Genomic DNA, 24,764 nt, shown 5'->3' with positions numbered 1-24,764 from the left:
GATATAATACTTACTAGATTCTCACAGAGCAAAATGGAATCTAGATAGAACCAATTAAAATTTAGGAGCGATGGGAAGATTTGGACTACTTGGTGAAATGCAAACTATGCAAAAATAAAATGCCAGAACATTTTAATTTTATAGAACTAGAAAATATTCAGGCTTTTAGCAAAAAAACAACAACAACCAAAAAATAAAATTGCTAATGTTTGGCAACATGTGTTCTAATCATTCTAGTATCAGACCTGGTTAGCACATAACACTAAACCATTGTTTAGTAAACCATGACTTAGTGCTCTAAGTAAACTCTACCAGGAGATTAACCATGGTTTGTTGTTGGCTTACTACGCTTGGGTTTCAAAAAAAGGAAAAACAGCTATGGCTTGCTCTTCTTTGTGAATCCAACATCTTTCCTAAACCATGATTTTTTTTACCCCTCCACCACAGATGCTTACCAAACTACAAAGGCATGGTGCAAGAGCAACCAGAAAACAAAACAAATCACAGTTTGTTGATCATCTACAGGGCAACTCATGGTCAACTCATGGTCTGAGGGGGAAAAACCCATGGCTTGCCATTTTGTGAAACTAGATATGCATAGGATTGTGTTGTAATTTAGTCCTGTTGATATGTTAACATAAAAAAAAAATTCTTGTTGTAACTGATGTACAATCATGCACAGTACCCTGACCCAAGTATCAGACTTTCATGGAACAATTATATAGACATAGTAAAAGAATTATCAACTATAAAATCAGCATAGTATTATTGTTACATGAATAAAAGACAACACTGCATTATGTATGTGTTACCTATATAAATATAAATACATAGAATACTGAAGTAAGTGGATACCTTTCAATAGGACAGTACTCCGAATGAAAACACTGAGGCATTATGCACATATGTGGCGGTGTGACAAATGTCAAGATTTCACAACATACATTACCTTGTATGATGTATTACTGACAATGGTTGGCATTCAACTATGTTTTACTTAAGGTTAGAGCCATTATTTTTAATCGGCCTACTCTGAGTAAAATTTAATTTAATACCGCCCCTAGTTTCTGCATTATTATCTTGTAAATGGGATATTTTTCTTGGTTATTATATGTTCAGAATTTTTTTAGCAGGTTCTTCGTGTTATTTACTGCCAGAGTACTCTTTTTGGGGGGAGATGGAGGGGAGGGTTGCCTCCCACAGATCAAGTGACATAAAAAAACCTTAAGTGTTAAAATTACTAAATGCAACCACTTACTTTTCTGTCCTATTTATACATAATATAAACATAGTGAATCAAAACATATTGCTGTGCTGGTGACATGTAAGAGGTGGCCCAAAATAGTGGCTAAGTGAGTTAAGTTGCAGAGGCTCCTATCACTTAGCCTCCTCCATACCTGTCCTATAATAGTAATAATTTTTGACTAATTTAGAGTATTGTAAGAATGCATGCATTGAACATAAAATGCTGTTTGACTGGTCATTAGTTAAGACAAAGAGATAAGAGGATGAGTAGTTACATCCAAGTTCTGTTCCTCTAAATGCAGCTCTTCTATGCACGAGTATTTCTAATATAAAGTCAAGTAAGCACCACAATGGAATCTTCTCTGCTGCCACACAATGGTTAGAGCCCCATTGAATACAGGAAAACAGACAGAAAATTCAAGTCTACTGATGGATCTCCTGCCACCAGGAACAAAAGGCTGCTAAGTATAGTACTGTGAGAGAAAAAGCTGCAGATAAGTTCATCCACCAATTGAGCTATCCAGCACTCAGGACCTTTGAAAAAGCTCCTTAAGAAGTATCCTGGGCATAAGTCAGTTTCCAAGGATCATGGTCAATCACACTGGAATATATTTATTTCTGAAAGAGTTGTTAAGTTCTGTTCACACTTTTAGCCACAGGTGTAGAAAGGGCTCTTGTTCTAATTTATAGCACTAGATTCCCACCCCCCACCCCAAGTTCTAGTTCAAACTTGAACTCTATCTCACCCAAGAATAGTACTTTTACAGACTTTCCTCCGAGCAAGCAGCTTGACAAATCAAACTGTGCTGATACAGGTTTACTGTACTCGGGGCTTCATTAGCTATAATTTGTTTACAGTGGTACCTCGCAAGACGAATGCCTCGTAAAACGAAAAACTCGCAAGACGAAAGAGTTTTTCGTTTTTTGAGTTGCTTCGCAAGGCGAATTTCCCTATGGGCTTGCTTCGCAAGACGAAAATGTCTTGCAAGTTTGTTTCCTTTTTCGTAAAACTGTTAATACCCAGGGTGCATTGCTTGAAGAGGTGCAGTTGCGACTTGACTTCCGAGGAGCAACTCATAGCACGCGGTGTGGTAGCCTTTTTTGAGGTTTTTGAAGACTTGGGTGATTTTTGAAGCTTTTCCAAAACTTCTTTTGCAGCCATTTGGTAAGTTAAACTTTTAAAACTTTTTGGGGGGTTTTTGGATTTTGGGTTGGGGTGTTTGGAATTCAAGGACTTGGTGTCGGGGAGGGGTTTGCAAGAATCTGGAAGCTTGTGTGTTTTTTCTGCATTTTTATGATTTTTTGTGACCATTGGGCCACTCTGCTGTTGTTAAAAAAAAAGATTTCTGGGTTTGAATTTCTGTGTGGTGGGTGGCTGGGGGAATAGGTGGGGAGGGGTTTGCAAGAATCTGGAAGCTTGTGGGGTTTTTTTCCTGCATTTTTATGATTTTTTGTGACCATTGGGCCACTCTGCTGTTGTTAAAAAAAAAAGATTTCTGGGTTTGAATTTCTGTGTGGTGGGTGGCTGGGGGAATAGTTGAGGAGGGGTTTGCAAGAATCTGGAAGCTTGTGGGTTTTCTAGGAGGTTTGGCGCTTTTGAATTTTTTGGATGTGAAGCACTGATTTTTTTTTTATTATTATTATTTTTTTGGTTTGCGAAGGTAGGAGATGGGACCCAAGAAGACTGCTGCTGCAGAGGCCGGCGAGAGGAAGAAGGAGAAGGTTACGCTGGAAATGAAGAAGGAGATCATCAGGAAGCACGACGGTGGAATGCGTGTGACAGACCTCGCCAGGGAGTACGGGAGGAATCCATCGACCATCGGGACCATCCTGAAGATGAGGGAGAAGATCCTTGCAACTGATGCAGCCAAGGGAGTCACCAGGATCGTGAAGAACCGCCCAGCTGTTCTGGAGGAGGTGGAGAAGTTGCTGCTCATCTGGTTAGAAGAGAAGCAGCGTGCAGGGGACACAGTGACTGAGGCCGTCATTTGTGAGAAGGCCAAGGCCTTGCACGCAGACCTCGTCCGGCAACAGCCAGGAACCTCAGGCGAGCCAGAAGTCTTCAAGGCAAGCAGAGGCTGGTTTGACCGGTTCAAGACAAGATCTGGAATCCACAGCGTGGTCAGGCATGGAGAGGCTGCCAGTTCTGATGTTCCTGCGGCTGAAGACTTTGCAGTGGAGTTCCTGGAGGTTGTGAAGACGGAGGGCTACGTTCCACAGCAGGTCTTCAACTGTGACGAGACCGGGCTGTTTTGGAAGAGGATGCCCAAAAGGACTTTCATCACTCAGGAGGAGGCCAAGTTGCCTGGCCACAAGCCCATGAAGGACCGTCTGACCCTGCTCTTCTGTGCCAACGCAAGCGGCGACCTGAAGATCAAGCCCCTGCTGGTGTACCACTCGGAGAACCCACAGGCCTTCAAGAAACACAAGGTCGACAAGGAGCAGCTGAGTGTCATGTGGCGATCCAACAGTAAAGGCTTGGGTCACACGTGTGCTGTTTGTGGACTGGGTCAATCTTGCTTTTGGCCCTGCTGTCAAACAGTACCTGCTGGACAACGACCTGCCGCTGAAGGCTTTGCTTCTGATGGACAATGCTCCTGCTCATCCTAAAGGCCTTGAGGAGGACTTGTTGGAGTTCAGCTTCATCAGCATCATGTTCCTGCCGCCTAACACCACGCCACTGCTCCAGCCGATGGATCAGCAGCTCATCGCCAATTTCAAAAAACTCTACACCAAGGAGCTTTCCAGGCGATGCTTCAAGGTGACTGATTGCACCAACATCACCCTGCGGGAATTCTGGAAGGACCACTTCGACATCGTCACCTGCTTGAAGATGATCACCACGGCCTGGAACGGGATCAGCCAGAGAAATTTGAATTGCGCTTGGCACAGCCTGCGGCCGGACTGTGTGGCACCAAGTGACTCTGATGCACCAGAGTCAACAGTGGTGCAGACATTGTTTCCTTGGGGAGGACCATGGGCCTGGAGGTCACAGAGGAGGACGTCAGCGAGCTGGTGGAGGAACACGACCACGAGCTGACCACCCAGGAGCTGGTCGAACTGCAGGCAGAGGCTGCGCAGGAGCAGGCCTCGCTGGAAGAGGAGGAAGCAACTGAGGAACGGCTGTCCTCCAAAGAACTGAGGGACATTTGCCTGAAGTGGAAAGATGTGCAGGCTTTTGCACAGCGGCACCACCCTGACAAGGACCTGGCACATGACCTTGCGAACACTTTTGATACGAGGGTCGTGTCGTCTTTCAGGGAGGTGCTGAAAAGGCGGATGAAGCAGCAGACCATGGACAGGTTCTTCAGCAAGAAGCAAAGAGTGGAAGAGGAACCTTCTTTGAGTTGTCCCCCAGAGTCTTAGAAAATGTACTGTACACTTTGGTGATTTTTAAATGTTTTTCTGTCATGTTTAGAAACTTAAATTATTGTTCCTTCAATTTTTGAAATGCTCTTTACAGTATGTGTGACTTTAAAGAGCACTTAATAAACTCTTTTTGTACCAAATTTGGCTTTGTTTGGACTTTTTTTGACCATAGGAACGCATTAATTGATTTTCAATGCATTCCTATGGGAATCCGTGCTTCGCAAGACGAAAAATTCGCTAGACGAAAAAACTCGCGGAACGAATTAATTTCATCTTGCGAGGCACCACTGTAGTAGTATAGCCCCTTAAACAGATTTCCCACTTGTTAATTCTCGGTCATTAGTTACTGGAAAACTTTGCAGTCAGTTGTAAGACTTTATGAGCCATCAAGTTAATATTTCAGTTCTTGACCTTGCATTAATCCTCAACACCTCCTCATTTGCACGTAGTTCTGCAGGCCAAGCTTTCTCTTCTCAGCCAGGTTATCATGACAACATTTGCCCTAAGTGCAGATCAAACATTTTTCTCCCATCCTCAAACTGAAAGTTTTTCTCTGCATTCCCAGACAGAAGGACAGATTTCATGTTGTTCCTATTATTCCACTTTCCACCTCCACCCTAATCTTCTCTTTTATCATGTAAATCAGCTGAGGAAGAAAAAGCAGCATGTGATGAAAAGTATCTGAAAGGAGGGGTTACTCTGAGCAGACAAAACAGCAATGAAGGAAAGGGTTAAACAGCCAGTTACACTTACACACAACACACCATTCAAAGTCATTTAATATGATAAGAGGTGCGGGGTGGGAAGTGAAGAGAATCATATAACTAAAGAGAACACAAATAAATTCCTATGAGCGTGGTTGGAATTTGCCACCTTTGTGATTGTTTTACTCCATTTGTTTTATGACCTAGCTGCTTTAGGAGCATCTATTGCAGTGCTTTTGAAAAGTCTATTGTGCTTAAACACCCACATTGTACAAATTTGAAGATACATCCAGGATCTTCTTTACACAAGGATTGTTGCCATACACCTGCTCTACAAACACCACTCAAGAATACACTGGGAGACAGCCTGTGAATGTCTCAACAGAATGAAAGTTTAAAGGATCCTAATGGCTACTTTTACCCATATCAAGGTTCATTTTTTATTTGATGTTTTATTGTGTTTTCCAAACTTTTCATTCAAAGCATTACTTCAAACACACCAATACAGAAAACCTACAATATGGTACGTATCCTCTATACAAATAAATAATTTTCAGACATGGGAATAAGCTACTCATAAAACCAATTCTATTCATTCAGAGCTGGTAATTCCAAACTGTGCCTGGGGAGTAAATCTCCATTCCCAAGTTGGATTTTTTTGGCAGCACTATTGACCACCTCCTCTGTCTCATCACATAGGTTATGAATAAATTTCAAAAATATCAGACAACTTCACCCAGCAATTCATTTTTATATCAATAAAAGAGGAGACAGTGCTCCTGAAGGTAGGAGTCTATCAATTGATGAAGATGATCATCCAAATGTCATAGACCGAATGGAGCAAACAGCACGCAGACCTAGTGGTGGGAGGAAAAAATCCTTAAATAAGAGACACGGGGGAATGATTAATGGACTTCAATATCTGTACACTAATGCGCAAAGCATGGGAAATAAACAAGATGAGCTTGAGCTCTTGGTACAGCAAACTAAATATGACATAATAGGAATCACTGAAAGCTGGTGCGGTAAGTCCCACGATTGGAATGTAATAATGGAGGGATACAATCTATTTCAGAGAAACAGACCAGACAAGAAAGGAGGAGGAGTGGCGTTATATGTCAGAGATGTGTATACCTGTGAAGAGATCCAAGATTTAGAACCTCAAAGCCAAAGTGAGAGCATTTGGGTCAAAATTAAGGGAGAGAAGAATAACAGTGACCTCATTGTGGGAGTTTACTATAGATCCCCAAGCCAAACGGAGGACATAGATGATGCCTTCCTGGAACAGATGGCCAAGCATGCAAAAGGAAGGGAGATAGTAGTAATGGGGGACTTCAATTACCCGGATATTTGTTGGATATCAAACTCAGCCAAGAGCATAAGGTCAAACAGATTCCTCACTGGCCTTGCAGACAACTTCATTGTCCAGAAAGTGGGAGAAGCAACAAGAGGAACAGCCATTTTAGATCTGGTCCTAACCAATGTTGATGACCTGGTTAGTGGGGTAGAAGTGGAAGGATCATTAGGCGCGAGTGATCATGCTCTTCTGAAGTTTACTATACAGCGGAAAGGAGCAGCCAAGCATACTAGGACTCAATTTCTTGACTTTAAGAAAGCCGACTTCATAAAACTTAGGGAAGTGCTGGGTGAGATCCCATGGACAGTAATACTAAAAGGAAAGGGAGTTCATGATGGCTGGGAGTTTGTTAAGAGGGAGATAGTAAAAGCACAACTTCAGGCAATACCAATGAGACGGAAACATGGAAGGTGCCTAAAGAAGCCAGGCCGGCTATCTAAAGAACTTTTAACTGAGTTAAGATTAAAAAAGGATGTGTACAAAAAATGGAAAAGGGGGGAAACCACCAAAGAGGAATTCAAACAAATAGCCAGCACGTGTATACACAAAGTCAGAAAAGCTAAAGCACAGAATGAACTCAGGCTTGCTAGAGAGGTTAAAAGCAACAAAAAAGGCTTTTATGGGTATGTTTGTAGCAAAAGGAAGAACAAAGAAACAGTGGGGTCACTCAGAGGAGAAGATGGCGAAATGCAAACAGGGGACACAGAAAGGGCTGAACTCCTCAATGCCTTCTTTGCCTCAGTCTTCTCCGATAAAGAAAACAATGCCCAACCTGAAGAATTTGGAGCAAATGATTCAGCAGAGGAAACACAGCCCAGAATAACTAAGGAGATAGTACAAGAATACTTGACTAGTCTAGATGTATTCAAGTCTCCAGGGCCAGATGAACTGCATCCAAGAGTATTAAAAGAACTGGCAGATGTGATCTCAGAACCACTGGCAGTCATCTTTGAGAATTCCTGGAGAACAGGCGAAGTCCCGGCAGACTGGAGGAGGGCAAATGTTGTCCCTATTTTCAAAAATGGGGAAAGAGAGGACCCAAATAATTACCGCCCAGTCAGTCTGACATCAATACCAGGGAAGATTCTGGAGCAGATCATTAAGCAAACAGTCTGTGAGCACCTAGAAAGGAATGCTGTGATCACCAATAGTCAGCATGGATTTCTGAAATATAAGTCATGTCAGACTAACCTGATCTCGTTTTTTGACAGAATTACAAGCCTGGTAGATGAAGGGAACGCAGTGGATGTAGCCTACCTTGATTTCAGCAAGGCATTTGACAAGGTGCCCCATGACATTCTTGTAAAGAAGCTGGTAAAATGCGGTCTTGACTATGCTACTACTCAGTGGATTTGTAACTGGCTGACTGACCGAACCCAAAGGGTGCTCATCAATGGTTCCTCTTCATCCTGGAGAAGAGTGACTAGTGGGGTGCCACAGATTCAACATCTTTATCAACGACTTGGATGATGGACTCAAGGGCATCCTGATCAAATTTGCAGATGACACCAAACTGGGAGGGGTGGCTAACACCCCAGAGGACAGGATCACACTTCAAAATGACCTTGACAGATTAGAGAACTGGGCCAAAACAAACAAGATGAATTTTAACAGGGAGAAATGTAAAGTATTGCACTTGGGCAAAAAAAAATGAGAGGCACAAATACAAGATGGATGACACCTGGCTTGAGAGCACTACATGTGAAAAGGATCTAGGAGTCTTGGTTGAGCACAAACTTGACATGAGCCAACAGTGTGACGCGGCAGCTAAAAAAGCCAATGCAATTCTGGGCTGCATCAATAGGAGTATAGCATCTAGATCAAGGGAAGTAATAGTGCCACTGTATTCTGCTCTGGTCAGACCTCACCTGGAGTACTGTGTCCAGTTCTGGGCACCACAGTTCAAGAAGGACACTGACAAACTGGAACGTGTCCAGAGGAGGGCAAACAAAATGGTCAAAGGCCTGGAAACGATGCCTTATGAGGAACGGCTAAGGGAGCTGGGCATGTTTAGCCTGGAGAAGAGGAGGTTAAGAGGTGATATGATAGCCATGTTGAAATATATAAAAGGATGTCACTTAGAGGAGGGAGAAAGGTTGTTTTCTGCTGCTCCAGAGAAGCGGACACGGAGCAATGGATCCAAACTACAAGAAAGAAGATTCCACCTAAACATTAGGAAGAACTTCCTGACAGTAAGAGCTGTTTGACAGTGGAATTTGCTGCCAAGGAGTGTGGTGGAGTCTCCTTCTTTGGAGGTCTTTAAGCAGAGGCTTGACAACCATATGTCAGGAGTGCTCTGATGGTGTTTCCTGCTTGGCAGGGAGTTGGACTCGATGGCCCTTGTGGTCTCTTCCAACTCTATGATTCTATGATCTATCCTCTTCTACCATCTCGCGTGCCACAAGAACACAGCGCCTTAAAACCAGTAGAGAAGTTTATTTGAAAATGACCCCCATGGCCCAAAGATTCTTACTACAAGATTTGAATCTTAAGGTCAAGGAGATCTCACAGTCATAAACATTAAAAGCTAAAACGAATAAATAGTGGGGGAAAGTAAAGTAAACATTGCTCCCAATCTGGCTGCTTGTCCCCTGAAAAGGCCATCATTAGATAAGATCCACAGAATTATATAGTTTGGCTGTTTATCATGCAGTTAAATATGCCTCTCTCTCAAGCAATTTATTGAAAATGCTTTTGAAGGCATTTACATGCCCAGCTCAATCCTACACATGCCTACCCAGTGGTAAGGCCACCAGAATTCAATGGGACTTACTTCCATGCCAGTGCATACTGGGCTGCAGCCTCAAGAGACTCAGAGACAGCAGACAATACTAATGAAATATTGGTCTCATACCACAACTTGACATAATTGCCTTTTATGTCTCTAGCTGAACAGTGAAATTACTTCTACCATGTTCTAGCATTACAAGCTATATTATATGTACTGAATATTACTATCAACATTCAGCCCAACTATGATTGCACAAGTTGATTGGAATTAACTATGGAACTACATAAAGCCCCATTTGCACCATTATGGCAGCCATGCAGTTTGCGATATATTCACTAAGAAGCAGTTACCCCCAGGTGAGCAGCCAAAGTGTCAAATTGTGCCTCTTAATTTGCAGTCATCCAGCATCTTTGTCCTCACCTGCAAGAGCTGGGAATGGTAGGCAAAGCATTACCAGAATAAGAAAATTAAAATCTGCCACATTCACAATCAGACCATTGGTCCATATACCCTCAGTATTATCTACACATTGACTGGCACCAGGGATCTTTCCCAGTCCTACACAACTGATTGAACTTAGGAACTTCTACAAGCAAAGCTTGCCATTCTGCCACTGAGCTCAGTCCCTCCCCTCTTGACAACTGAAGGCACAGCAATCATTCACTGAGCTGCAGCATCTCTTCTAACCATGGTAGGAATGTGCTGTTGGTCCTTTCTAGATTGGGCAGGCACATTCCCTACACTACTTTTCGCTGCTTTAAAAGGTACGGATAAGATTCTAGCAGGGTTAAACACATTAGAAGTGGGATCAGTTCTCAGTGTTTCCCACTGAATTCAATTGAAGCAATTAAATAGGGTGCAATATGGGACAAGAGTGGGGGGAGGCAAAAACTCCTTCCTGTCCTAGATGGTTAAGTGTTCAACATAGCAGTGAACAGCAGTCATAACATAACATTGCACTTCCAATGCAAGTTCCAATAATTTGCAGGGAATTATATATATGTGTGTGTGTGTGTGTGTGTGTGTGTGTGTGTGAGAGAGAGAGAGAGAGAGAGAGAGAGAGAGAGAGAGAGAGATCTAATTTAGCATGCTTGTTTGTTGGTCAACAAAGGGTAAAATACTTGAACTGTCAAACATGTCTAATAGTTATTTGCAGTTGACATCCATTCACTGTTATTAATGAACTTATAAAACAGAAAATTTTCCACATTAAAAAGCAATTGTTTTTTTTATTATTTTTTTGTAAAATATAAATTTTCCCACGCATATCATGGATGACACTATCATTGTGATGAGTCAAGCCAGCCTCTTTCATCAGCACTGTGAATTAATGTTTTACTTTCTGGTGTCTTACTACTGCTCCATTTTAATGAAGGTAAGGCACTTTATTCCCATATTAGAAAATTGAGATAAAAATGAACTATGCCCCTATGGAAGGAATGCATAGGTACAGGCCAAGGTTACTAGTATTTCTTTGTTTTCATGAAAGCCCCCAAGTTATTCCAAACTACCAAAATTACACTGGCACATATAGTTAGTGGCTCCTCAGGATTGCTATAACTTCTTGCTCACCTTCCACCCCTTGAAATGATGGAAAAGGAAGCAAAGACTAGCCTGGTTCACATATAAGAGTAAGTCACAGAACAAGCAAGTGCGCTGGTGCACGCTACTCAGCTAAAACCCATCCCCTTCCTCCTGGAGTTCTTGGCTTGTTTTCATGGCTGGTTTGGAGAGAAATAATCCACAAGACCTAGTTTACACCTATCCCTGGTTTCCTCTGGGTGTGGCAAAAGCAGGGAGGGGGTTGGTGCACCAGCTCCCAGTAAGCCATCATTTGTTTTGACCCCGATTTACTGTCACAGGTGAACCAGGCCACAATGGGAAAGGTTACAATGGCTATTGCCTCAAGAGGTCTCCAACATGTGCCATGCAGCTTCCTTTTGCAAATACTTCATTTGCCAGTTTTCAGAGTCATCACAGGGTGTTTGTGGGTTAGATACAAACTGACCACCAACTATACTTAAGGTATGCTATAACAGGGGTTGTCAACCTGGTCCCTACCGCCCACTAGTGGGCATTTCAGGATTCTAAGTGGGTGGTAGGGGGTTCTATGGCACAAGCTGAATCCTCCTTCCATCGAGCACTGGTGGGTGGTAAGCAAATTTCACCATCAAGAAAGATGCATTAGAGTGTGATAGGTATAAAAAGGTTGACTACCCCTGTACTATAATTTTAGCAGCTTGAAAAGGTAACCTGCCAGTGTGAGTATAATCTTTCAGCAGTACACAAGATGCACAAGTATTCTTTTTTTAAAAAAAATGAACCTACATTTCTGAACTTCCTCAAAGTTGTGAAAGGATGTACAGTGCTACCTCGGGTTAAGTACTTAATTTGTTCCGGAGGTCCGTACTTACGGTAACTTGAAACTGTTCTTAACCTGAAGCACCACTTTAGCTAATGGGGCCTTCCACTACTGCCGCGCCGCCGGAGCACAATTTCTGTTCTCATCCTGAAGCAAAGTTCTTAACCCGAGGTACTATTTCTGGGTTAGCGGAGTCTGTAACCTGAAGCGTATGTAACCTGAAGCGTATGTAACCCGAGGTACCACTGTATTTGCTAAGGGTCCTGCCTCGTTGTGCTTTGCAAAGACTCTTCTACTTACACACAACACTAATTCTTTTCATTCTTCACAACCTAGTCAATGGTTACCTACTAACCATGGGGCCATATGCCAGGTTGAATATGGTTTTCAGGTACTTCAATCACTACTGAAAACACAACTGAGGCAGCTGCTAGGTCTTGCAGCATGCAGCATTTTAAACTGGTTTTAAACAAGCCATCCAAATTTTTAAAAAACATTTCAATTCTTTTTTTTTTTAATCTACATACACTAAACATACAACATATTGTAAACAGTCAGGAGTAAATACCTGGTATTTACAATATATTGCTAAGTTACTGCACTATTGTTTATTCACTGAAATTTAAAGGAGTGAATTGGATGTATCAGAAACATCTTCCCATCTTTAAATTATTGTTGTTTAAAATTTTCAATAAGTGGTCAAGTCAGGTAGTGAATGGTTGAAGCCATACTTTAGCATGTTTTCATATGTTTATAATTCATCCTATTAGTCAGTGAAGGTTTCCAACAGAACATTTGAATATGCAACTTACTCTACTGGGAAAAGTGAACACATTACTGGGGTTAAAAATATCCTAATCTTCTCTTTGTGGGATTTTCATCATAATATAGGAAACATCTTGCAGATAAGTGACAGATGAAGGTATGTATGCCTCTTTAAGAAATAGAAGTCCCATTTTAAAGAGTGTTGTCACCATGTACCTGCAGGTAGGTATAGGTATATGTAGTACATAACAGATGTACCATTTAAAATGAAACATGTGATAGGGATTTAGTTAATTATATTCAAATGTTTATTTATTTATTTATGTAAGATGCTTCTTTAAAATGTACTAACCATTTCTACCATGTGAGAAAATTGGGATGTTTTCTATCTAAAGGACATAGGTCTGAAGAAATCAAAACAAAAACAAAATTGCTGGATTTCCTAATAAATGTATTTCACACTTAAGAAAACTTTAAAAAAAAGTTTCTCATGTTAAGTTACCTTTTCCCACAGCATGACAAAAAAAATGAAGAGGGTATTTAATTCTGATCTACTATTAAAAGTCAGGAAATTAACATGGCACCTTCAGTTGTCTTGTGTGAGAATCAGTAACAAATGCCCTTTAAAACAAAGCCTGGTCCCTACTTTTAAAAACCAGGTTGTGAACACCACAGGAAGCATTAGGATTCTAGGAACAGTTAATAAAGCACTAATACTAAACGGATGAAGACAGTTAAAAAGAAGCTGAAATCATTCCTGAGGATACCGAGGAGGCAATCACACATGCAAGTGTATGCAGAATGCAGCAGCCCATAAAGAGAAGCATGATGTAAACAAGTGCCTTTACAAGAGAACAAAAAATAAAGTTGAATTATTTTAAGCCTAATCTATGCAATATGGCAAACAGTTTGTGTCACTGAATAATTCCAGTACTTAGATAAGGGGTGATGGTGGTACCCAGATGCTATGTTTATAAAAGCAGAGACAAATTAATTTCCTTTGGCCTATCTCAAGGTGACCTTTGACTGATCCCTAGTTGGGGCTTGCTTCACGTTCTCCCCAGCTGACCCCGTGCAAGAAACTTCTGCTGAAAATAAACAGGAAGGAAAGAGGGATGGCGTTCACAAGAGGTAAATACTCATCTTTGTTGGTGTTATCACCGCTTAGGAAATTAACAGCAAGTAGTTTGCCATGTTTTTTCATTTGCTCCAGTTACTTTTGTAGATATATAAGCGCATGTTGTTTCATGCTCCCATGTGCACTTGGGACAGCAGACAACACATACAAAAAGCAGATGGAAGAATTAGATAAAGTACAGTATTTTCCACGTGTACCTGAGAAGGCCAAGTTCATGTGCAAAGAATTAACGAAGGACAATGACATAAGGTTAGCACTCCTTACTTAAGCTCAGCTAGTTTTGGCAGCCCATGGGGGGGTTATCTAGTCTATACCAACACCAGAGTATTGAATCAGCCTGTACGTAGCCCCTTTACCCATGCATAGCAAAGTCTACCAGACGTCTCTTGCTTTAAAGAAATATAAAAATAAAGCACGTGTGCCTAATCGCAGCAGCTGCAACTCCAGTGTGTGTAGCATAACAAAATAGCAAACTGGTAAAGAGCAAGGCGGTTTCTTGCCCCCACATGCTCTTTCACTACAGCTCCCATCCTCCCCGACCACTGGCTATGCTGGCTGGGGATGATGGGAACTGTAGTCCAACAACATCTCATGAACCGAAGGCTGGCATAGACCGAAACCCGCCTGTCAAAGATCTTTTAGACACGGGGATTAAGTTAGCCCGCGGGTTGCTGTCGCATCTACGACTCCTGAAAGTGATGATGCCTCTGCTCACTGTCAAAACCGTGTTTATGGAAGACAATCTTACTCGGCTACGAAGGATCGCCAAAGAAGAAAAGGAGGATGCCTCTGCAGTTCTGCACGGCGCCGCAACCCAGGCTTGCAAGACCTGCTTTCGGCGTTTCTGCAAGACACCCTCCTGCTCCCACCCCTCTTGCGCCTGCCCCGCGATCCTCTGCCAAGCGCAGCCGCGCATGGAGCTCGCCCGCTGGCTGCGCATCCCTCTCACCTTGTCCAGCTCGTCGTGCAGCTCCGCCAGGCTGGGCCGGATGAGCTTCTCCCCGAGTCCGGAGGCCGTGTGGCGGTAATAGTCTATCCTGGGCACGGCGTCGATGGTGTTGTGTCCGAAGGTGCGCAGGTAGTAGGTGTTGGTGTGGGTGTCGTAGTAGTAGTGATGGTGGCCCCCGGAGCCGCCGCCGGAATGCAGGCTCCCCTCGCTCAGCACCGTGTCGCCCCCGTTCTGGAAGCTCACGTTGCAGCCGTCGCCGCCGGGCTCCCCCGAGCTGTCGTCGCCGGCCGAAGGGTCCACGAAGTTCACCCGGAACCGGCCTTTGGCTTCCTCGCCGCCTTTCCCGTCCCCGGGGGGTTTGGGGGCCGCCGTCGCCTCTTCTTCCCCCACGGCGGCCGCTCGCCCCGCATTCTCGGTCACCAGGTCCACCTGGAAGCGGCTCTGGCTCGGCGTCGGACCCAGCGGTCGGAGAGCCAGCCCGTCGCCGGCAGCCGAGGCGGGAGCCGGCGCGCTGCCGGGCTCCGCAGGGGCGCCCGTTCCGCTGGTATCCCCGTCGCTGGCCGGGAAGCGAGGCGCTTCGTCGGCGTCGTCTTTCGGCACAGGAGAGCCGGCGCTGGGCGGCGGAGGCGGCGTGTGAGGCGGCTGCTGCTTCCCTTTCATGGCTGCTGCTGCGGCTGCTGCTCCTCCTCACGCGGAGCCGGGCGAGGAGCGGCTTGGAAGGCTGCTGGTTCTGCTGCTACTCCCGAGGGCGCTTTAAACTACCGAGCGGCGCCGCGCCGCTGCTGGGCGACACTATATGCCGCACTCCGGAGGCAACGCCACACGCCGCGCCTCCTCGGCGAGGCAACCGCCCCGCGGCCCCTCCCCGCCCGCGCGCCGCCCTCCGCGCCAGGTGATGATGAGGCCGGTGATGCTCTTGGCCGGCAGCGGCTCCCGCCTGCCTCACGCTTCCCCCGCCAAGATGCGGCCCCTCAAGCCGAGGCTTCCACACAGCCTCGCCGCAGCCTTCCGGGAAGAAGAAGAAGCGCCAGCGCCGCCGCCGCCGCCGTCCCCTCACGACTCCTCCCTCCCGCCCGCCCGCCAGCCGCTGCCTGAGGGAGCCGCCGACGTCACAAGCCTCGAAAACGGGCGGCCGCTGAGGGGGAAAGGCGGGAGGGGGCGCCGCCGCCGCCGCCCTCGTTTCCCACACGCAGGTTCGCGCAGTGAAGGGACGAGCGCGGGGGCGCTCCGTGTGGAGGCGGGCGGGTGTCGCCTCCTCCTCCTCAGAGGTGCTCCGAGGCGCAGCCCAGCCGCCAGGCGACACCAACGGGCCCCTCGGCCGCCGCGCGAGAGGAAAGAGCGGGCCGCGCTCAGCCAATCGCCTCGCGGCTCTGAGGGCGGTGGTGGGGGAACTCGGCTTTTAAAGGAGCCGCCGGCGGCCGCCTCGAGGCTGCCGGGACCGCGCGCTCTTCTCCCCGGCTGTCACTGACAGGCGCCGCCGCTCGGAGGACGAGGGGAGGCGCCGCCTGCCTTTCGCACTGCAGCAGCGGCGGCCGCCGCCTCACTGCATTGCAGGGGGTTGGACTAGATGACCCGCGGGTCCCCTTCGAGCTCTAGGGTTTACAACGCGAGGCCCGCCGCGCCGGAGGTTGACTGGGGCGGCGTCTGGGGACTCTCGCCGCGCAATGAGAGGCTATGAGAGTTTTTCGGACCCGGGAGGGTTTCCCTTTAGCGCGCGGGGAAAGGCCGCCCAAAATCTCGCGAGGAGATGTGAAGGCGGCGGCGGCGGCGGCTGCAGTCGCGTTCGCCTTGAGCGGAGCAGGGCGGGTTCGTGTGTCGAGGAAGCGCGCGTAGCATCCGGCTGCGGTGGAGTCTTGCAAGTGCTGTGTTGCGCTGCCCGGCAAGGGGTTCTCACGTTGCAGCGAGCCCAAATGGCAGCCGACGTGGTTGCAGAGAAAAGTTGGTTTAGAAGGTTTACGCTTTGGATCTATTTAAAATTATACCTGCGTTCTGAAATTCTCAAACAAAAAAAGTTTATTTAAGGTATTTATATTCCGCTTAGTTACACAAGTCAAGTTAATAACAACAACAATAATAATTACTCTACGAGGCTGCTATCCTCAACTTAAGGCCATTGACCATTTTGAGATTTACATATTCCCTAGAATTTATATACCAGTTGAATGTAGAAAACCTCAAAGTAAATGTGAGTTGGATTAATAATGATAATAATAATTCTACAAGGCTGCTATCCTCAATTTAAGGCCCATTGACCACTTTGAGATTTACTTATTTCATAGAATGTATATACCAGTTGAATGTAGAAAACCTCAAAGTAAATGTGAGTTGGATTAATAATGATAATAATAATAATTTTATTTGCACCCCCTTATCTGGCTGGGTTGCCCCAGACACTCTGAACAAGGCAGATACTATTTTTCGCCAAAACAAATGAAAGAGCATCAGCACTTGTAATTCTCATCAGCCAAATAGCCTGCCTTTTGCTACTGATCATCACCCAGCAGTAAAACAGCCACTGGATAGTTGGATCTGTTTTTAGGGTGAATTCCCAGACAGGGCAGCGGTGTAGTCAAACAGGCCTGGGCAGTGCCGCCTTTGTACTGAGAGTGCATCATAGAACATGACCTAGAATCCCTACAATGTGCAGGGATTGCTTGGCAGACAAGAGGATGTGGAAAATGCTCCCTGAAGGCACACAATTTGGCCTACAGCAAAATTTGCTCCTTCAGGAAAAGGCTAGAGGTCTTTTCTTGGCTGTATGAGCTTACCAGAAGACTTTGCCACTTTATATATAATGTCTATATTTAGGTCCGTTTCTCATGTTGGTTTTCATTTGTCTATTTCCTTAGGTTCAATTCTGACTCCTATCCCATTCCACCCTTTCAATTTTAGAGCATGTCTATGCAGGGATTCTTATTTATTTAACTAAGGCTCCAGTGTGCTTATTTAAAGTGCATTGTCTCTGCAAGCTTTATGACCTCATGCCCATTCCCTTCTTCTCTAATATATATGATCTGGATGCTGGCAGTGCCATTGTGAGTTCAAAAGTATGTACATCCTAAGGTTTAATGGTGGCACGGGAATCTTCCATGCCAGGATGTTGTTTACAAATCCACAAACCTAATAAACATGTGCTTAATTGTTGAAAAACAGCAGCATGTGAAATCCAGAAAACCATACAAAACTTCACATTTCCCCCTAGTTCATATTATCTTCATTTCTGTTTTCATGAGTTGTTTTATTCCATTGATTTTGGCACTCAGAACTCTCATTATGTATGATCTGAAATTCATCTAGATTGTGAGTCACCATGTCTTGTTTCATCCTATTTTAAAATTATTTGCAGCTTGGTGAGTTGCCAACTTTAGGTCATACACAAGTCTGATTCAGCTTACTAAAGTCATTGAAAAAGTGAACTCATGATATGAACTTGAAATTCTCTTTTTACATTGCCTGCCTGCCTTATTTGATGTGACTACCCTTGCTGTTGCCATTTCCCAGTGTGCTACAATGAGTGCATTTTTAAATATTTGGCTGAATCCGGACTAAATTGCACCGAGTTCCCTTTGAAATCAATGGGGATTAAGCCATGAGGCTAGGTCACTGAAAATATAAAAGTGGTTAAAAATGAATGACAATTCTATTTTTAAGCTTAGCAGCCACTACTATGTTCAAGGGAACTGAACAGCCTATTCCATCCTAAAATTCTGGAGCTTGTTCTTTCAGAAAAAGCATATGCTGCGCTAATGGCTTAAATTATAGACTAATGAAAGCAGTTTTGCAGTTAAAGTTGATGGCCATTTCAGTATTTTGTTATTACAACCGGGAACTACAGCAACGTGTTGCAGAGTCGTTCTAGCCCGTAATAGGAGTATCTCTGTTCTGGGTTCAAGTTAGGCTAGAACTGGAGTCTTGTGGCCTTATTTAGGCCCCGGGGGGGGGTGTTCAAGAGGGGAAGGGGAAAAAAACCATGCCTTTTTACTTCCTCTACCCAGTGTTTCCCAGCTTTCCTACAGTGCTATGGCTGCCAGCCTATGTGTTGTAAAGCACATAGTGGCCTGCAGAATGGGAAAGGGGAAATGTGGATTTTCCCCTTTCAACTGAAATATCCCTGCATATTGCACAGAAGAGAATTATTTATACCTGCAGCATGTATCTCCACATTGGTAATAATATTTCCCTCTAAGGTTCTTACCATAAGTTGCTAGGGCAGAGATGCCAAGCATGTCTGTCCAAATAAATGCTGAGAACTACAATTTTCATGATCCCTGACCATTGGCTATGTGGCTGGGGCTGATCAGAACTGGGAGTTTCCCTACCTATTTCTTAGGACTTTGAGTAGCTAATCCCCCAACTTCCAGCCCCCCAGTTTTATTTTTCTCAGCTGGCACGTCAATGCTCTGTATGTTTCGTTTTTTAAAAACATTTTCATTCACAGATTTAAATATTGATTCACAAGCACATTTCCACACTGCCTTCCGGCCCTTGCAGCAGTTTACAATAACAGTCGAAACAGGTAAAATAACTAAAACAAATTATCATGTCAAAACAGAATTTGAACAGCCAGAGGAAGTTGAGAAGTTAAAAAATTAAGAAACATTGATAGCCAGATGGGGGGGGGGAAGATACTGACTGCCTAAAACATTATATTTATATTTCTGCCAATCATATCTACCATAAAGAGTCCCACAAGCATGTGTAAACACTCCCTTATTTTGGGGTGGTGTCATCCCCTGTGTTCACCATTGGTATATAGTCGTACCTTGGAAGCCGAATGGAATCCACTCCAGAAGTCCATTTGACTTCCAAAACATTCAGAAACCAAAGCGCAGCTTCCGGTTGGCTGCAGGAAACTCCTGCAGCCAATCGGAAGCCCCATTGGACGTTCAGCTTCCAAAAATAGTGCACAACCTGGAATATTCACTTCCGGGTTTGCGATGTTAGGGAGCCAAAACGTTCGAGAACTAAGCTGTTCAAAAACCAAGGTATGACTGTCTACGATAAAGCATTAAAATCCTATTTATTGTACTATTACCCGGTGCAAATGTAAGAGTGTGCATGTTCCTTTCTTTGGTCCTGCTACCGCATTGCTGTGAGCAAGCTATGGTTTGTTGTCTGAACTTGTGCTTTGTCTTGTTTCAGACACCACGAGCTGTAACCAAGGATTGTTGGTTTGTCTGGGGGAGACAGACAACAACAACAACAATCCCTGGGACAGATGGGGACATGCTAAGCCAAACCATGACTTAGCTTGCAGCAACAGGACTGGCGGGGGTGGGAGCAAAGCTGCAGTCTGCTCTCCAGAAGCGCACTAAACTGTTGTTTGGCTTAGTAGCACCTGCAGAGCAAGCCATTAAAGACAGGAAATTCAGCATGGGAAGAATCTGTTTTGTAAAGGGCATGATCTGACGATCGTTTTTCAAAATAAGTTCTCCAGAAAGATGATTAATAGTTAAAAAGTTGAACAGAGGTACATGTATAAATTACTAATGAAGGTAAAGGAAAGGGGTGGTTTTGCCATGCCAAACCTCAAGTTGTACTTTGAAGCCGCATGTCTGTGCTGGATTAAAGAATGGATGGTACTAAATTATACAGATATACTTGATCTTGAAGGATGGGACAACCGTTACAGTTGGCACTCATATCTATGTTATAATAAGGTAAAAGTCCACAGAAGATTCTTAAATCATATAATCTGAAAACCATTATACAAGGTATGGGAAAGATATAAAAGCCTCTTGGAACCTAAAACACCGTGGTGGCTCTCGCCATTAGAGGCCATCTTGGTAAAGAAAAAGAACATGGAGGGGAAATGGGCAACCTATAAAAAGTTATTGAAAGAAGAACAGGGTTAACTTAAATCTAAAAAGTTTGAGGAAATAGTTAAAAAGTTGAACAGAGATACATTTTTGTGTCTCGCCTACCCACCCTAGCATATCTTATGCTTTGTCCTGTTGGTGGTTCAGATTCGGTCAGCGTTTAAAGGAGTTTACAAGGGTGTCCCTTCAGCTTGCTTTATGAAGACCTGTTATTTTGTGTGGCATTTCAGACTTCCCGTTTAAAACAAGCCATTTGATTGAAGTTGTGGAAACCGTGTCTAGTTTGGCAGACTGCAGCTTCTGAGGTGGAGCTTGTTTCCCCAAATTAAAATGGCCATCCCCAGAGCAAGGAGATGTCTTGCTGCATGCTTTCATATCGTTTCTTTGCCCGTTGCATGCTCCTGGGGTTTCCTTTGTGTTTGCATGTGATGTGGTGTTGCATATCTCCACCCCCATCGTTCTGCCCAGACGCTGAGGTCCAGCGCTGAGGGCCTTCTGGCGGTTCCCTCATTGTGAGAAGCAAAGCTACAGGGAACCAGGCAGAGGGCCTTCTCGGTAGTGGCGCCCGCCCTGTGGAATGCCCTCCCATCAGATGTCAAAGAGATAAACAACTACCTGACATTCAGAAGACATCTGAAGGCAGCCCTGTTCAAGGAAGTTTTTAATGTGTGACATCTTAGTGTATTTTTTGTCTTTGTGGAAGCTTCCCAGAGTGGCTGGGGATACCCAGCCAGATGGGCGGGGTACAAATAATAAATTATTATTATTATTATTATCATTATCATTATTATTATTAGCAGCACAGTTTTGTGTGACATGCCTCTGCATTTGTTAGCACGTGCCGTGCTGCCGTGGGTGTTTGCATATATTGTTCTGGCTTCATGGGTTGCTGCACATTTTTTTTTATGTCGTGGACAAACTGGCTTGAGTTAATTATTCATCTGGTAATTATTCAGCCAGGTAATATAAATAACAATCACATATATTATTCTATTAGTAGTTATTCTCATGTCAAAGCTTTTCAGTAGCTTTCTCCAACTCCATTACCAAATAAAGCTTGGTAATACATGGGGATCTTTTTTCAGCCTGGCAGCCCTAGTCTCTGGTGAGCAATCTGCTGTGGCCCGCAGGCCAGGGATGGGCAGGGCCAGAGGCGAAAGCGGATGTGGTCATGCAGAATGAGCAGAACAGTGGATAGGACTCTTACCTCTGTACAGTAGATTGCATTCCAGCTACACAACGCCAGATGTTTCTGCCCAAATGTACTCCACACTTTTCCTTCCTCCATCCAGGCAAGCGAGAGGCATTGTCACAGTTTGATGACACACACAAAAGCATTCAATGTGAGACTCTTAATCTCGGGGTTGTGGGTTTGAGTCCCATGTTGGGGGGAAAGATTCCTGCATTGCAGGCGGTTGGACTAAATGACCCTCCTGGTCACTTCCAACTCTACAATTCTATGAGCAATGATTTCAATTTACAAGAAAGGAGATTCTGACTAAACGTTCGGGAAAACCTTCTGACAGTAAGAGCTGTTCGGGAGTGTGGAACAGACTCCCACGAGAGGTGGTGAACTCTCCTTCCTTGGAGGTTTTTAAACAGAGGTTATATGGCCATCTGACATGGATGTTTTTGCTGAGATTCCTTCATTGCAGGGGGTTGGACTAGATGACCCTTAGGTCCCTTCCAACTCTCTATGATTCATTCAAGGAGGGTGTAAAGCCTAGGGGTGTGTGACGCCTAGGGAGAATCCCAGGGACCAGACAGAGAGTTATGGAGGGCTGCATTTGGCCCCTACGCCTGAGGTCTCCCCTTCCTGGTTTAGGTTTTAATGTAGACAGTAAGGTTCAATCATACATAAGGACTAGGCTGCTGCCTGGGGTATCATAATTCAAATAATTATTGCCACTCCAAAAGCAGCAAGTCTCAGTCAGCGCTCAAAATCAGCCAGGCGCACTTTGCAAGTAGGAATTGTCTGATTTGAGAAATCTTGGTGCCATGCACAGAGACTTGAGATTCAAGATTAAAATTGCCATGGAGGGCGCAGGAGGAGAACCAACTTTAAAGTAAGATCGCTGGCTACTGCCTTCCAACTCTTAAGTGCTACTTTGCCTCCCCTCCCCACCCCAAACATGTAAGTTGAAATCTAGCACAGTATTTTATATAACACACACACACACACGAGGTATTTGTAAATATTACTTATTCAAATGACTTGTGGTTTAGGCCACTATTGCAGGGGCTGTGCCTCATTTATGTTTGTGGTGTCTAATTAAGAATTGCTATTAAAAATGTGGCGTTAACACTGTGTCACTGGTGTGAATTGTGTATTAGTTCATGTGTTAAAATAATTAATAATAATAATAATAGAAAGTGCTGCTAAACTGAGGGGGAGATGACTAGCCATTCTCTTTAAGTGCTCATAACCTCGGTTCCAGCAGCCATGCGGCAGATAGCTTTTCTATCCCTGTTTCTAACATCGGAGTTGTTTGGCTGATTCTTGCACAGCTATGCTCCCTTATAGAAACTGAGAATGTGCCCCAAATCCTTTCTGCCATCATGACCTCCCAACCACTCCCATTATCTTTCAGCACAATAGCCCAAACCGTTATGCTGTTGTTTTAGTTTTAGTAAGATTTAGCTCTTAACACTGCAGGGTGATCAAGTTACTATCTTCATGCTATGTGTAATCAGGCACATTGTGTTGGAGAAAGTATCCCTGAAAGTGAAATTGAGCATTCAATTAGCTGTACATAAAAATAGTCCATAACAATTAGTCATAATATTTTGATGCATAATGTATCTAACTGAAACTGTATATTAAATACTTTTCATAATAGAGCACTGCTGATATTTTATGGTAATAAATTATGGATTTCATCGTGTAAATAAAGAATAACACAAGTAATGACATGTAATATAAATATAAATGGGAATGGAACAATGGAGAATTGTAGAAGGTGGAACATATTACTTTATAGGGTCTGAAATATAAAGCAGTCTTATCTTCTCCTGCCCAAGAGATACACTAAATAACTTTATTCAGAGTTAGGAACTGCTTTGCAGTAAAGCCAGAGGGTGATATCCAACATTAGTCAAGCTCAGATTTGATCTACTGATTTCATAGGGTATCCTTTTAAGTAGGACTTAGTTGGATAGTTCCCAGAGCGTTTGGCCACGATCCAGCAAAGAGACACATGTGAATGTGCGTGAACTGCACATATAGCCAGAGTTTCACGTGGCAGCTTTTATGGGTGCCACTTCAGGTTTGGGCAAAAAGTTGCCAAAAAGCACTCGCAACAAGGGAATGCTCACAACAAGATTCAGTGGCCTTTCTGTTATCCCCCACCTCCTTGTTTCCTTTAATATGCTCTTTTGGAAGAAACAGGAAATTCAACATCTCCCACCACCCCAAACTAAAGTTGATTAAATAAGGGACAAGTAAAGAAGAATTTATTTCTAAACCCTCAAGAAGGAAAGCAGTAATCTTGGCTGGACCTGCAATCAGGAAGGTTTTCCTTACCATTAAGAAGGGGCTTGTGAATAGACATTGGAGACATCCTTGGCATAGGGAAGGGAATTGCTGGATAACCTTGTGCTTTAGTAATTGCTTGCCTGCTGATTGAGGAGAAATTCAGCATCACTAGACAACCTAGCTAGAGAGTATTTGTGATAAGAATGAGAGACTATGGTGTAAAGAATGTCTCAACTGATAGCCTGTTTCTATGCGGAATAATACTTAATACAGATAATGGATTAATGAGATAATGTATTATCTCAAAATGGTGTCATTTATACCAGTCCTTTGTAAAACCATAAAATTTAGTAGCAGGGATGCTATTAACGCCACATAAGTGATGCAATTAGGAGAAGGTAAATATCAGGAAAGCAAAGAAATGCAGAATTCCTGCTGCTGTCATTAAGCAGCATAGAAGTCTTACCTCTGCTGCAACATGAGACAGTAAAACAATGAATTATAAAATTTACAACACCTATATAATGGCCAGGAGAATGGTGGAAGCAAGACATGATTTAGCCTAAATTTATGCAGTTAATATTTTGTAGAGAGGAAATGGCAAAGAACTGGAAGACCTGTACACTATAATTTTGAATAACCACTTTAGAACTGTAGGTGTGGTGTCTAATGAATGGTTTAAGGAAATGACTGGTGTTTTCTGATTTATCTGATTATCTTATGTCATACTGAAGATATAGGACTTGTCTGCTTGTCACAGGGTAGGTGGGTGGGTAACTGTATACAATTATTATAAAGCTAGGTGTGTCTATATCTTGGTTGTATTAATTATTGCTTATGTACAGCTTAA

The 24,764-nt window shown here is 43.9% G+C and overlaps 1 protein-coding gene across 2 annotated transcripts in view; it reads right to left on the bottom strand.

The window, feature by feature from the left end:
• The window catches only part of SLC12A2 (solute carrier family 12 member 2), a 53,373-nt gene extending 37,112 nt beyond the window's left edge, over nt 1-16,261 (bottom strand). Inside the window, exon 1 of one of the 2 annotated variants that reach the window (XM_083576584.1) lies at nt 14,621-16,261. In XM_083576584.1, the coding sequence (XP_083432710.1) occupies nt 14,621-15,280 (660 nt within the window). In that variant the 5' untranslated portion in view covers nt 15,281-16,261. The remainder of the gene's footprint in view (nt 1-14,620) is intronic. The other variant, XM_083576585.1, reaches the window with a different exon arrangement.
• Between the last annotated feature and the right edge of the window lie 8,503 nt (nt 16,262-24,764).

Source organism: Podarcis filfolensis (genome assembly GCF_964270895.1).
Source record: "Podarcis filfolensis genome assembly, chromosome: 11".
In the NCBI taxonomy this organism is placed as follows: Eukaryota; Metazoa; Chordata; class Lepidosauria; order Squamata; family Lacertidae; genus Podarcis; species Podarcis filfolensis.
Note: the sequence above shows the minus strand (reverse complement) of the source record. Positions and strands in the feature narration are given on the sequence as shown.